Here is a 15045-nt window from a genome sequence, read left to right on the forward strand (position 1 = left end):
TCAGGACAGCCTGTGTTAAAATTCCAGTTCTGCTCTCAACCATGGGACCTTAGACAAGTGGTTCTCAACTGGGGGAGATTTGGCCTCCCAGGGGACACTTGGCAATGTCTGAAGACATATTTGATTGTCATGAGGGGCAGAGGTGCTACTGGCATCTAGTGGGTAGAGACCAGGGATGCTGCAAAGCATCCCCCTGTGCACAGACCGTCCCCCCACCAAAGAATTATCTGGTATCAATAGCGCCAGAGTAGAGAGACCCTGCCTTAAAAGAACGCGTTTCCTCGTCGGTCATATGGGGCTAATGCGGGCTAATGCGGTATGTACGTTGTAGAGCTGTTGTGTAGGGTCAACAAGTTAACGCGGATCCCATTTGCCTGATAACAGGGCTAACAGGTCCTCATACCTACTCCCTGCATGAGTCAGGCTGCCTCTGGAATCCCTCCTGGTCTCATCCTTCTGCTAAGCCCGCTCCGTTGGCCTTGCCTCTTGCCAGGCCAGCGCCTCTGCGTCCTTGCTTGTTGGTCTCCATGCCCCCCTTCTCTCCTTCCTGACCCCAGCCTTCTCAAGCAGCCAGAATCTTACCCTCAGACCCCGTCGCATGCAGCCCCAGCTCCTGCCTCTCCATGTCTCCCGGCCTGCCCTTCCCACACTGCCCCGCCTCACCTCTGCTGGCTGCCCAGCCTCTGCCCAGCCTGTGTCCAGACTTCCTCTGGGCCCCAGTCCACCCCAGCACCTCCCACGCCTCCCGCCAAAGTGGCATGAGATAGTGAAGCACATCTTGGATTTGGACCAGGCTGCCTGGTCCAAGTCTGAGCTTGGCCTATTACTTACTGTCTAGTCTTGGGAAAGTCAGCCTCACCTGTAAAACGGGGACATCCGCTCCGACCCATGAGGTAGTTTTGGGGACCAACCTGAGAATGTAGGTGAAAGCATATAGGTCCTGCTTTATATTTTTATTTTCGTAGTGCTTACCACCTTCTAACAAACTGTAATGTTGTCTATTTATTGCCTATCTCCCTCCATTAGAATGTCACCTCCAAGAGGACAGGGATTTTTGTCTGTTTTATTCACTATTGTATGCTAGTGTCTAGAGCAGTGGGTGGCACATAGTAGGTGTTCAATAAATATTTGTTGGATGAGTGAATTCTCTGTCTCTCTATAAGGCACTTCTATAAAGTCCCTCACTCTACCTCTTCTAAGGACCCTCCTTTCAAATGCTTGTAACTTAATCATTGCAGTATCCCCATTTTATAGATAAGGAAACTGAGGCTGAAAGAAATGCAGTAACTTGCCCAGAGTCACTCTCCTGAAAGTGGCAGGGCCAGATGCATTTGTTCATTTCAAAACACTGAGCACCTCCTGTGCGCCAGGCGTTGGGCCAGTTGTTGGGGACACAGATAACCAAGACTTGGCCCCTTCTGTCCCCACAGCACTTTTGGGAGGAAGGGTCCTCAAGGGAGGCCCAGGATGCTGTGGAAACATTGGAGGGCCCCCCTCCAAGGTCACTGGTCTTCAAGACAAGAGCTCCTTCACTGCCCAAACCATCCCTTGGACTCACCCACTATGTTCTGATTATGCTCCAGCTCCCAGGCTTCTGGAACCCATTTAGAATTCATTTGGCAGGTCAGGGTCCTATACTGCCCTTTAGCCACTGTGCTTGGTCCTGCCTTTTCCTGTGTTTTTCCCACCAGTGAGCAACTGCCTTGAGACCAAGCAGAGTAGCCACTCTGGCCAGATGAGGAAACTGAAGCCCAGAGAAGTCAGTAGCAGATGTATTATCTGTCACATAGTAGGTGAGCGGCAGGACTGGGACCTGGGGTCCACCCAGTCCCAACTTGCCACGCTCCCCCCAGCAGGCTCCGTCCTCTGAACTGGCCTCTTCCACTTTCTCCTGCTTCTCTGGGACTGGGGACCTGTACCCTGGCAGGGGGAGAGCAGACGTGGGATCCAGAGTTAGGACTGAGTATTCAGGAGAAAGGCCAGCTTTGAAGCTCAGATTTAGGATTGAGGTCATTTTCGTGGTGGTGAGGCCCGGGACTCTGGAAAGGGCCTAGAGTGAAATTTGGGGTGGGGTTCCTCCCACCTCTCTTCTGCCTCTTTCCCCCAAAGATGAGGAGGTCCGGGATAGGAAGAGTTAAGTGTGGTTTTGCTTCCCCAGCCAAGAGGGGAAGCCAGAAAGGGTGGGGGGGGGGGCTGTGAGTGTGGTGGGGGCTGAGGCAGTGGGACTGCAGGAGCCCTGCCCCTCACATTTCACTGGCTCTCCCACCCCCTCCTCCACTCCTGGTTTGGGAAACAGAAGAGGGAGAAGCAGAACAAGACTGTTTTGTCTGGGGAGCCCAGGGTGGGTGCCACACCCTGGGAGAGAGGTAACTGAGTCCTGGGTCCCTCACATGGGTGCATCCTGGATGCTCTGCACTGCGCAGGACCCTCCTAGAGCTGGGAACCTGAGCATCCCCGCCCTTCCTGAGGCCCCTCCCTAAACACTCAGAGCCCTTGCCTTAAGCCCACTGCAGCCCCTCTCGTCCATCTGAGGCCAGCTCCAGAACCCACAACAGAGGGCCTGACCAACTCTGCTTCCTTTGCATATTACAGAAACCCTGGTTCCTCATCAGAATAAGTTGTGGGTTGCCAGGGGCAGGGCACCCATGGCTTCCAGAGCCTCAGCTCTGCCACCTTTTAGAAAAGATAATGTGGCTGGTGGGGCCAGACCCAGGATTAGGGGACGAGAGTGGAAGACTGACCAAAGGGGTCCTTGGTGAGGACCAAGGATGGAGGCTGTGGAGCCTGGGGTGCGGGCCTGGGGACCTGGGTGATCCTGTTTTGTGCGAGGGCCTGGCCCCTCCCCAGAGCCAGCTGTGAAGTAGACCTGGCTGGGCAGGAATGTAGATAAGTGCAGTGCTGGCCTTTGCATCCAGCAAGGTTGTGGGGGCTTTGCTGTCCCTGTTCCCCACTAACCCCTTTCTGGATGAAACCAGGATGGAAACTCACCACTGGCCATCCAGCCCCCTGCTCTGCTCCCATTTTCAGGCCCCTTTAGGAACCACAAAAATCTAGGACCTGATGTCCTGGCAACGTGATGAGTGCACACACAGCTCTGGTATCTGTTTTAAATTATCCATTAAAATAAGTACAGTCCTGGAAAAAGAAAAAAAATCAGTACAGCCCTGGATTTGGCAGGGTGGGGTAAGCGGTAGGAGGGACTGAAGGGGGAGGGTCCTACACAGCCTCTCTTCCCAATTGCTTGGGTCCAAAGGAAGGTGGTCAGGGGATGGACCTCAGAATCTGGAACTTCGCTGTGTGCCCCCAGGGATTCCTTCCCCACCCCACCCTGGCATTCTGAGATGGCAGCTTTGAATGGGCTGCCCACGTGTGTGTGTGTGGGGGTAGGGGTGACTCACTATTACTATGGGGAGGAAAGGGGGAGCTGGTGGTGGAAGAGTGAGTCACCCCGATGGGCACCAGCCTCAGCCCTCCCCCCCTCCCCTTTCCTGGATCTGTCTGCCTAGCGCCCTCCCTTGCTTTAAATCCACTTTCCCTCTCCCTCCACCCCCACCTTTCGCCCACCCACTCTCACCCCTTGGCTCTGCCCTTTACCCCCAAGGCCTGGGGCAGTGGGGGCAGGCTTGCAGCCGGGAGCGCTGAGCAAGCGGGAACCAAAACGCGAGCTTCAGCGAAGCCCCGGGCAGACTGAGGTGCGAGGGAGAGGGTGGGGCTCCCCTCCGCCCGGGCTGGGCTGTCCTCTGCTCTGCTCGCCACTCCCGCCCCCACCCCATGGGTATGCGACGGCTCCTTTAAGAGCAGTGGCCCCTCCTCCCATTCCCAGGACCTATTAGAGCCTTTGCCCAGACGCCGGTGACTCAGTGTTCGCGGGAGCGCCGCAGCCACTGCAGCCAACCCGGATCCCACGTCAGACAGCGCCGGGCCCAGATCCCCACGCCTGCCAGGAGCAAGCTGAGAGCCTGCCGGCCGGCGCGCTCCGACCCCGACCCCGGCCCCGGCCCCGGCCCGCCTCTGTCCTTCGTCCCGAGCCCCGCGCCCTTCCCGGGATCCCTGCCCCGCGGGCAGCACTGCCACCCTGCCGGCCATGGAGACTCCGTCCCAGCGGCGCGCCACCCGCAGCGGGGCGCAGGCCAGCTCCACCCCGCTGTCGCCTACCCGCATCACCCGGCTGCAGGAGAAGGAGGACCTGCAGGAGCTCAATGACCGCCTGGCCGTCTACATCGACCGCGTGCGCTCGCTGGAGACGGAGAACGCAGGTCTGCGCCTTCGCATCACCGAGTCGGAGGAGGTGGTCAGCCGCGAGGTGTCCGGCATCAAGGCCGCGTACGAGGCCGAGCTCGGTGATGCCCGCAAGACCCTCGACTCGGTGGCCAAGGAGCGCGCCCGCCTGCAGCTGGAGCTGAGCAAAGTGCGCGAGGAGTTCAAGGAGCTTAAAGCGCGGTGAGTGGGACCAGGTGGCCGCACGCCCAGGTGGTGGTGTGTGGGCGGACTGGTCACCCCTGCCCGGCCCCAGGAGGCTGATAACTTTGCCATATAGTCTCCTCCCTCCCCGGAACTGCCCCTAGCGGGTGACTGGCAGTGCCAAGGGAAATCGGCAGGACAGGACAGAGAAGGGAGGGGTCTCTGGGAGATGGGTATCCAAGCGTGAGGGCATCAGGGCCAAGGAGGGGTTGGTGGTAGGCCCGTTCAGTCAGGGGAAGGTTTGCCAGCCATTTGGAGCGGCGGGGAGGGACTTGAGCAAAGCAGAACTGACCCCACCAAGTCTAAGAAGTCTGGGCACCGCAGGACACATTGCAGTGGGTGAAAGGGTCCAGTTAGAACTTTCTTGGCAGGCTTGGCACAGTGCCAGTTTTGCCCAGCCTGGGTCTGAATACATGAGGTCCACTAAGACAAACTCCCAAGTTGGCAGATGTCCACTGGTGCTGGAGAGAGGTCACCAAGTCAGGGTGACAACCCCCACACACACACCGCAGGGGCATGGAGGTGGCCCCGTTGGCCCGGCCCTATCTGGGTTCTTTCTAAGACCTGGGAAACTCTCCTTCACTCGCTGCATTTCTGGGACCTTCCCTGGACTGACAGCACCCCCAAACAGCTCCAGGAGAGTGGATCCCAGCTCAGGCTCCCCCGCAGCTCCCACAGCCCTTGGCCTGCTTGGCCCAGGAATGCAAGGGAGGGAGGCAGAGGCTCCCACTCAGGAAGTTGTGTTGTGCCCAGGTCTGGCTGCCCGGGCGGGCAGCTTCCCCGCCCTCTGCCTGGTGTCTTGGAGGGTTTAGGGCTCTGTCCCTCTCGGTCTCCCCCTCTTGGGGTGAGCCACTTTCATTTTCCCAGCCAGGCCCAACCGCTTTTCCTCTGTCCCATCCTCTCAGTCTGACTTTTTTGGTCTTGGCCTTAATAAACCGGGAATACAGTGACATTTTTGAAATCCAGCCGTTGGAAGCTTTAGGCCACTCCTCCCTCACCCATCCCGGCCCGGCCCCACCCTACCCCACCCTACTTGACTCCACCCTCTTCTAAAAAGACCTTTGGAGCCTGGAAGTTTAGCCCCTCTACAGCCCCCCAGGAATTTGGTTTCCTCCTGTCTGCTGCCCTTTTCGCCATGAAGACCTAACCCAAAGAGAACTAATGGTGCTTGCAGACCCGCGGTTGTGGGGGCCCTATGGTTTGACTTCCCCTTATCTTCTCCAAACTTTTGCTCTTAGCTCTCTAGACACCCCTTCACCAGCCCCCAGCCCAGGGGGCGTGTGGCGGATCCATGTCTTGTAAAGAGTAGTGAGTTGCTAGTTGTGTGGGGAGATGGGCTTTTATTCCTGTTGAAAGGGGTCGCTCCTGTCTTTTTCACTAGTGATGTGGACAATTTAGTTAGTAGGACAGACAGGAGGTAAGCTGGGGGAGTCCCAGAGAGTGTCAGTGTTCGAAACCTGTCCACTCAACCACCTTCGCAGAGCCCGGCGAAGGGCTTTCCTGGCTGATGGGGGAAGCTAAGCCAGCCACAGCAGTCTGTCTCCCCTGCCTTCTGGTGCAGCTGTCCAGGCCTGGGACACCAGGCGGGGGTGTGCGCACGTGGGGTAGGGGCGGGGGTGGCGTGTGTACATGTTATATTTAGCCACCTGCCTCTCTTCTCCCCCACTGATCCTGGCTGGGGAGGCTGGGCTTCCGGCAAAGGGGGGTGGATTTGCACACCTGGATCCTAGGCTGATGGGCGGCGGCAGGGTGGAGACAAAGAGGGCTCAGACTGGGGTGACAGTCACCTTCTATGTTCCCAGTGGGAGGAGCTAGGATTTGTTGCTCCCTTTCGCATCTGCTGTGCTCAGGGTGAGGTGGAGAAGAGTAGAATGAAGAATTTGGAAGAGGAGGAGAGGCCTGTCTTGTCCCAATTTCTCCCATTAAAACCTGGAGAGAAGGTGTTTAATTAGAGCTCCAAGTTCAGGGCAAGGTTTGTGTTGGGATACAGAGCTGTCTGTAAGCTCCTGTGGTCCGGCCTGGGTACCTCGACCACACCCAGGGGTTTGGGATGCCCTCTTATTGAGCTGGATTGTGGGCTCCAAGCAGCACCACTCCCCCCACAAACACACATACGCACATTCTTTCTATCCTGGAGCCGAAGTGTAGGGAGAACTGGGAAGGCCTGCCTGGGGTCCAGGCTTGGAGCAGGGCCCCACCCCAGGCAAGACAGCTGGGTGGGTGACTCAGCCTGCCCCCCTCCCTCCTGCCCTGGTGGCTTTACAAGAGACAGCAGATGTCTCAGAGGGAGGGATGGGGGCTTGAATATCTGCATCCCCGCCCTTCCCCCTGCTCCCCACTCCCCACAGTGATGTCCTGGGATCCTTTCCTGTCTCCTTCCTTGGGACCTCTGTGGTGGTCTGGAGCCAGGACTCCGGACGGGCAGTGTGCACAAGTGTCCTAGAGCTGAGGCCAGAGTTACGGGCTTGGGCTGCAGGACGGTGCCTGGCTCTTCCCGTGCGGAACTGGTGGAGGAAGGGTGAGTCAGAAGTGGGGAGCTCCCAGGCCCACAAAGCAGAAGCACCTCTTCCCACCGGACGAGGCCCCCGTGCTTGACAACTTCCTGGATTGCCCACCTCAGGCAACAGCCTGGTGGGGACAGGCAGTGGGCACAGGCCCAGGTCCATCCACACTCTCTCATCAGGGTATGAACAGAGAGGTGCAGAGACTTGTTCTATGTCACACAGCAAGGGAGTGACAAGTGAAGACTGGAGCCCAGGTCCACGTCTGACTTCCAGTTGAGTGCTCATACCATTAAACCTACCCCTCTCACTTGGGGAACAGGTTGCAGGGTCGGGAGGGTGGAGTGGGGTGGCTGAGGCTCCCTCCTGCTCTGGACCAGTGACGCCTCAGCGCTCTGCCATCGTTCTGCCAGGGCTTGTTAACACTTGGTCAGCGGCTTTTGTACCTGGAAAGACCCAGGATCCCGCCAGGCCATGGATCTGAAAACAGAGCTCTGGGAGGGGAGCCTGGTGATTCCCAGCTTGGGACTTGTCCGCACAATTGTCTGCTTGGGTCTGAAAGAGGCTGTGCCTTTGATGGAGGCCTTTGAGGATACCTGGGCCCCAGTCCTCACCTGAGGGAGCCTCCTGATGTTATCTCTGCCCCCCCGCCCCGCTCCCCCAAGTCCACATTCTGATTCAAAGGGCAAGAAGAAGGTGAGCTAAATCCAGGGCTGAGCAGTACTTCAGGAGCCCAAGAGAAGCAAGAGATAATAATTCCTCCGAGGGCCCCGACAGCCTTCCCGTGATCAGGACCCCTGGGTAGCACTTCCCTGGCCTCCAGGAAGTCTGAGACTCACTCTTGTTTGGGATGTGTCCATTGTCCCCATTCCCAGTCCCACCCCCAGTGATTCAGTAGCTCAGTGTCAGGGCTGAAGCCAGGGACAGCTGAGAGAACAACTGGTAGAGACGACTTCACCTACCAACAGTGCCCTCTTCTGTCCTCCGCCTCACCCCCTCCTCCCCCAGCCCCTTGCCACCTCCAGCAGCTGCAGCAGCCAAGACCAGGTCTAGCTCAGAGGCCCAGACACCAGCGTAGCTCATCTGATTCCTACCTGCCTGGGCCCCAGTATACTGATGGGGACACAGGCCAAGCTCTAATACCTTGGAGCTATCCATAGAGAGGCTAGGGGAGGTTTTAGGGTCTCACCCCTTAATGAGGGTGGTCACCAACAAAATGACAGGTAGTGTGAGGCAGTGGAAACAGCCCTGGCCCTGGGTGGCCTTCATTCTAGGCTCGGCCCTGCCACTAAATTGCTGTGTGACCTTGAGCAAATCACCTCCCCTCTCTGGGTTTCCTTAGCAATAAAAGGAAGGGGATAGAGCAGGTCTCCAGAGATCCCTCAGCTTCCAAAGTAGTACCGTGGCCCCCAAAGTGAACAAACAGTCCTCTAACATGCCAGGCTATAAATATTAAAATCAAAAGTAATGCATGTGAATATAATTAACAGCCAATGCTATTGTCAATAGAAATATTTCCCACAAGCTATGGGATTAAAAGTACTAAGGCTCTCTCTGTCTCTAAGAAAGTTTATTAGAAATGGTTAGTTATGCTATTACACTCTTGGCTTAGACTTTGCTTTTATTGCTTGTAGCAAAGGACAGTTCAGGGCAGTGCGAAGGGCTGTTTCACGAAGGAGAAAGAATGTCCCATTGACCTGTCTTGGGAAGGGAGGGAGGCCCTGGGAAAGGCAGGGCTGTTAGCTTACCGCCGGCCAGAATTAGACAGCATGTTTCTGGAGTCGGACGAGGGGCGGCATGACCTTGAGCTGCCCACCTCCAGCCCTCGCTGCACCCATGCTGTGGCTGGGCTGTGTGAGGAGGTCTCGGCCCTTACCAATCCCTCAAGGAGGACAGTTTGGGAAGGAGGCGGGCCTGGGGGCCTCCCCGTCCCTTTGTGGGAGAGGAAGCCCAAATCCTGCCTGTGGAAGCCAGGAATACTTCTGGCTGGGATCCCAGGCCCAGCCCAGGGGCTGAGTCACGGTATAGGGCAGAGTGGGGAGCGAACAGGAGACCCGGAGCTTGTTCCGTCCAAGAAAATGAAAGGGTGGCCTTTTCTTGAAACTAGGGTGGGTGTTCTTGCTGAAGGGATGAGGGTGTAAGTCAGACGGGGGACACATGGAGGGGGGCCAGGACATACGAGTCCCTTTGGGGCTGGCTTAGGGGAACTGGAGACCCTTGGTTTCGAGGGGCCTGGTTCTGGGCAGTGGAGAGGAGGCAGCTCAGGATTGCCGAGGCCCCCTCCCCTCCCCCCCTTCCCCCTTTCTCTGACACGCTAAGCTGCCACCCTCTGCCGGTTGGGGAGAGAGCTGCAGCTTCCTAGGCTGGAGCTGGAAGGAGCTGGAATGCAGTGAGACCAGAACTCCTACATCCGCCCTCCCCCACCTCCGTCCTTGATCTTGGGGTGCAGGCCATCCCCTCCCACTGCAGTCAGCGTTCATAACCAGGAGCCACCAGATGGAGGGTTAATATGTCCTGAGAAGGGACTGCCGAGTCGCCTTCTTGTGGGCGTCCCCTAAGTGTCCCTCCCTTTGGCCAGTGGGCCCCCCAAGGGGCGGCCATCCCGCCCCACTCCATGGCCCCACTTTTGGTCTGTCCCCAGGCCTCACCCCTGCATTTTTGTGACAACACAGGAGTGCTTTCTGGAGAGAAGGGCCAGGAAGAAGGAAAGTGGTGTTTGGCAGGGGACCCTGAGGGAGCGGGTGGTCAGGACGCCAGCCGCCTGTTGCCCATAACCCTGGTGCCTTGGCCGGTGGCTGCAGGCTGCTCCCACCTCTGTACCCTGCCACATTGGTATCCCCAGCAGCTGTGCCTCAGGCCGGGCCCCCTGCCAGGCCCCGCGTTTGCACTTGTCACCAGACCCCTGTCCCCCTTCTCAGCACCCGTACCCCCATTCCAACCCTCCCTGTGCTTGGATTAAGACCCAGTTTTGTCTGAGGAGAGGACAGCTGAGAGCCTGGTGGCTCTGAAAGGGGATCAGATGGGCCTCAGGCCCCGACCATGTGTGGTGGCTGTCACACCCAAGAGAGGCGTGTGGAAGCAGGGCCATGGCTGCTGTGGGTGCATGTGCCCGAGTGCGGAGGTCGGCAGTGGGGGGGATCCGTGGGGGGGCTACCATATACTTTCTGGGTGTAAGACATTCGGACCCTCACAGGGTGGAGTTCAGGGGGGGCTCGAGGTCCTAGAACACCTGCCCTCACTTCCTCTTTTTAAGAACTTTCCAGGGAGGGAAGGTGCCTTGAATACCAGAGCGGAGCGGGGAAGCCAGATGTCCCAGGCTTCCCACATCCGGCCCTGACCTGAAAGTGAGGGCAGACCCACAGACCAGCCAAGAAACCAAGCCGTGGTTCCTTTTGGGGATGGGGGACGTCAGACCTCATGGCTTTGTTGTGGGAGTGTGTTTGAGGCTGGCTTCTCTGGGCCTCTGTGACACTCTCACTGGGGTGTCTCAGTCAGCAAGGCAGAGGTCGCCGCCACGTGTCCCAGCCTCTCTTCCTGGGTGTCTCCGCGCCACCCTCTTCGCCCTGTCCGTGTTCTGTCCTGTGTGCTGTGAGTGTCCGGAGGTGACTGGGTGGGCAGGTTTTTCATGTCAGAGCCTGCCCTTCTCCAGGCCTCGGTTTCCCCATCTATAAATGTGCAGGACTTGGCCCAGGAGGAGGTCCCTCTAGAGGCCTTGAGCATATGAACCTCCTGGTGTCAGGGCATCAGGGGACAGACAGAAAAAGCCCCAGAGACACAATGTAACTGCAAACAATAAGCCAGTAGATAAAACAACACTTGACTGCTTGGGGAAGGGGAGCCAGGGGGCTGGCTGAGGGGGTATTTGGATAAATGGAGGGAGGGTGGGAGGGGCGGAGGGAAGGGAGATATATTCCAAGGGAGCAGTGGCTGGACCCTGCAGGAGGCTTGGGGTGGCCACAGGAGCTGCCCCATCACCAGGCAGGAAGTCAGCCTGGCCAGAGGTCTAGAGGCTGGGGATAGGGGAGAGCTGTCCCTAAGCCAGCGACCCACCGAGCCAGCCCAGCCACAGGGGGCGCCCTTTCCTGTGAGGCAGGGATGCAGGGCTCAGACCTGTGCTCTCCTGCCCCCTGGGGACCACCTCTTGCCCAGGGTCTGCGAGCAGCCATGGGGAACTCCGTTGGTCTGGTGGTCGGTGAGGCCGAGGGCCAGAGGTGTGGCCTGCAAGGGAACTGGGATGGGTCTGAGGGAGCCCCCTTGGCCATTTTCCCCTCCACTTCTTATTTTAGCCCCTTTATCTCTGCTCCCCTGTCTCTTCCTCAGCCCAGGCAGGAAATGGGGGCCCTCCCTGGGGCCTAGCAAGTTGCTCCCAGCCACTGGGCCCAAACAAGCCTGCTGAGGCTCTGGCTTCCATATCTGGCATCGAGCTGGGCTGAGGAGTGTGACTCAGCGGGCGGGCCAGTGCCTGGCCCGGTGCCCATCCAGCCCCTTTGCTGCGCTGGGCGCCTTTCTTCCCCAAAAGCAGCCCCCAGAGTGCTGGCCTGCAGAGGCCTGGAGCCGGGCTTCCCCGTCCCGCCAGCCTCAGCCCCGCAGGCCCCCGGCTCCCCTGTCTACCCTATTCTTGTCCTCACAGCTGCCTTGCCCTCCGCCCCCCCCCCCCCACTGTCTTCCCTCCTTCAGAGATCAGATCTGCCAGCTGTGGGAAGAGTTAGCAACAGGATGCCCAGCCCTTCTTGTCTCATGGGGTGGTAGGGATGGGCCAGTCCTGTGCTTGAGGAACCTGCAGACGACAGGGAAAGAGTGGCCCCCTCCCCACCCCCCCACCGGCATGGCACGGGGCCTGGGGCAGGACGTGGGCAAAGCCAGCGTCTCCCCTGTGGACACTAGAGGATTTCCCGACCCCTGCCCGGCTATTGTCGGCCTGGGGATGACTCACCTGTGGGGCCCGTTTCCCACCCTGCCCAGCTCCCCTCGCCTGCCCCACCCAGTCAGCACGTGCCCAGCTCTCCCACCGCCAACCCCCAGAGGACTCCACCCTGGCCGGTGTGTGTGGGGTCCTGGCTGGGTCTGAAGACCCCAGCTAGGGAGGGGCTGGGCGGGCGAGCCCGAGGAGGATGTAGGGGAGCCATCTCGGGGAGTGCGTGTGGCTCGCTGGCCACAGAGCGCCCGAGGTCTGAGTCATAAGCCATGAATGATAGTGGCTTCTTCCCCCACAGACGGGAGCTCCCCACATCTGGCCAAGAAAACCGCAGAGGCTGTTCTCGCTCCTCTGTGCTCATCGTCTCCCTGTGTGTGAGCCTGTGTCTCAGCCCTGGAACGGCCCCCAGGCGGGAGAGCAAAGCAGCCCCCTTAATTTCTTCGGAGACCATTATAGTGTGACAGGTGCTGAAGCAGCACTTGGTCCCAGTGGGGTCCCGACTTGCTGCCGGACACAGCTCTCCCTGCCTCATTTTCCCCAACCACATAGCAATAGCCTCTGTCTTGTAGGGAGGCTGTGAAGACCACGTTAACAGTGTAAGGTTTAGGGCAGCACCTGGTACCTGTATATGTGTTCACCGTTTTATTATTATTAATGATCATTATTATTACCACCACCCAACCTTTGGGAGCAGTAGGAAGGGAAGAGATTAGACAGTCCTGTACCCGTTCGACTGTAAGCTCCCGGAGGGCAGGGAGCGTGCACCTCTGTTCCCCGCGCTCGCTCGCTGTCAGCCTGGCACAGCCACGGAAGGGGTGTGTCCAAGCAGGACTCCCGGAGTTCCCCTTCTGGTGTCTGGGGAGGCAGGACTGGGGAAGAGACGCCCTTGGGCTGCCTCCTGAAAGCCTCGCTTTTCCTGCTTCTCCCAGCTCAGGCTGGCTCTGCCTCTCTCTAGACCTGTGGCTCAGGAAGCAGTGAAGTGGGGGGGGAGGAGTCCTGGTCAGCAGCCAGAATTGACCATGCCCCTGTCCCTGTCATGCCTGACACGGGGCCCTTTACCTTTCTCCTCCGTGCCTCAGTGTCCTCATCTGAGGAAGGAGGGGGTGGCGCTGAACCCTCTCCAAGCTGCTTCCAGTTCTCTAAATTCTGGGAGCCCCCCCGTAGGCCGGCTGCGGTGGTTAGCCTGCAGGGCGGAGGGGCTGCCTCTGGGAGCCCTTGCCGGCTGGGAATCGACCCAAGGAGCTCGGGTCCATGCCTGCCGCATCGCTTCCCTTTACCAGAGGTTTTTCTTCTTTCTCCTCCTCCCCCTGCAGCTGCCTCAGCTTCGGAAAAGTTCTGAAGTCATGGAAAGTTGGGGCTGTGCTCCCAGCCAGGCGCGGGCCGGATGGCAGCCAAAACCTGAGCTGGGTTTTGACTTTATTTTTAGCTTTTCTGGCTGAGCCGGAGGAGGGGAAACGTCCTCCAGTTCTGGAAGGGCCTCTTTTTTACAGGAGACAGACCCTGTTGCATTAAACAGCTTGTTCTGAGGTGTGGCCAGAGGCCTGGACAGGAACAGGCATGCCAGCTGGGGCAGCCTGTCTGACGTCACTCTGTCCCCTCCCAGTGGAGACCGGCCGAAGGGGAGGTGGCTCCTGTCTGAAGCCTCCTCAGGTGGCAGAGCACGGCCTCAGTCTTGGCCTGGCCTGAGCGTCCAAGTCTGTCCTCCCGCCTGCTCCACAGTGAATCGTTAGGTCTCCTGGAGCTTAGCAGTCCTGCGGCAGCAGAAGCATGTTGGCAGCGCCACTTTTCTCCTTTCCAGGATAGAATTTTTCCCCTGCCCACGTTTGGTTTTCCTTTCCCCCCCATCTGCTGTGGTGGGCTTGCACTGAAGGACTGATGTGTTACAGATGGCAGCTGGGACCAGGCCCCACGGCTCTCCCCCCACCCTCTGGGTCTCCCGCTTTCCCTCACCAGACACTGGCGAAGGGATCGTCACATCTGGAGAGTTCTTAGGTTCTTCAGAGGTTTTTAAGAAAATAGGCCCCCTCTGTTTCTCCAGTTCACTATTCAGCAAAAATAATCAGGGGCCCAGAAACGGGGGGGAGTGGCAGAGGCAGCCCCAGTTCGCTGGGTTCTAGCTAAGGCTTTACCCTGTTTGAGGGGTGAGGAGGTTCAAGGCTGGGGTGCAGGTGGGCCAGGAGGTGTGGGGGCTGTATCTGCAGCCAGATGCTGAGGCTTGTGGTGGACGGGTGGGGCTCGGCATTCTCTGGGCTCTGATGAAGTCCAGATGGGGGATGGGGGAGGCTGGAAGCCCTGTGCCCCACCCAGAATAGGAGACCCAGACTGTATCTGAGAAAGGGAAGGCTCCATGCCACGCCTGGTTACCCTCATCCCAGGTCTCTCTGACCTCTCACCAGACTCTCCCGCCCCACAGTCCCGAGAGTGTAAAAGGGACTAGGAGAGGTGACTGACACCTTTGGGGCTCAAACTGAGAAGCGGTAGGGACACATAGACCCCAGGGCTGGGAACCTGGCTGTCTGGATCTCTGCTGGGACGGAGGCTTGGCTGAATAAAAAGCGGGTGGAGTCTGGGAGGAGAAGGTTCAGGCCCTGTGTGGGAAGGGGCAGGAGACAAAGGTGGCCCTGTCTCTTTGGGAAGGAATGGGAGGGGAGAGGGAAAAGCATTCATCACACGGGACCAAGCTTTGCCCTTGGCCCCAGGCACGTTCCTGAGCACTGAGTCATGGGAAGGGTGGAGAAGCAGGAAAGGGGTTTGGGGGACCTTGGGGAAAGTGGGAGTCCAGCCCCAGAGGCTGGCAGATGCAGACAAATCCAAACCCAGGACGCCCTCTGCTGGCAGTTGGAGGCACAGCAGAGCTGACCGGCCTCTCCCTGGGGAACCTGGCTCTCTACGGACACAGACTCCTCCCCTTCAACCCGCTCTTCCCTTGCTTCTTTAGCAATACAAAGAAGGAGGGAGACCTGCTGGCTGCCCAGGCCCGGCTCAAGGACCTGGAGGCTTTGCTCAACTCCAAGGAGGCCGCACTGAGCACCGCCCTCAGCGAGAAGCGCACACTGGAGAATGAGCTTCATGACCTGCGGGGCCAAGTGGCCAAGGTGAGGCCACCTCCCCAGGCCCCGCCGGGACCCCGCCTGACACCCAGCACCACCACCACACACATGCATACTC

General features: G+C 58.8%; 1 protein-coding gene across 2 annotated transcripts in view; it reads left to right on the forward strand.

Moving 5' to 3' along the window:
• The window catches only part of LMNA (lamin A/C), a 38778-nt gene that overhangs the window by 17351 nt on the left and 6382 nt on the right, over positions 1-15045 (forward strand). For both annotated transcript variants that reach the window (XM_074319139.2, XM_019711154.3), the window contains exons 2-3: positions 3824-4440; positions 14816-14972. In XM_074319139.2, coding sequence (XP_074175240.2) covers positions 4085-4440; positions 14816-14972 — 513 coding nt within the window. In that variant the 5' untranslated portion in view covers positions 3824-4084. The remainder of the gene's footprint in view (positions 1-3823; positions 4441-14815; positions 14973-15045) is intronic.

Source organism: Rhinolophus sinicus, chromosome 7 (assembly GCF_057876585.1).
Source record: "Rhinolophus sinicus isolate RSI-liver-muscle chromosome 7, RSI-T2T, whole genome shotgun sequence".
NCBI classification, from domain to species: domain Eukaryota; kingdom Metazoa; phylum Chordata; class Mammalia; order Chiroptera; family Rhinolophidae; genus Rhinolophus; species Rhinolophus sinicus.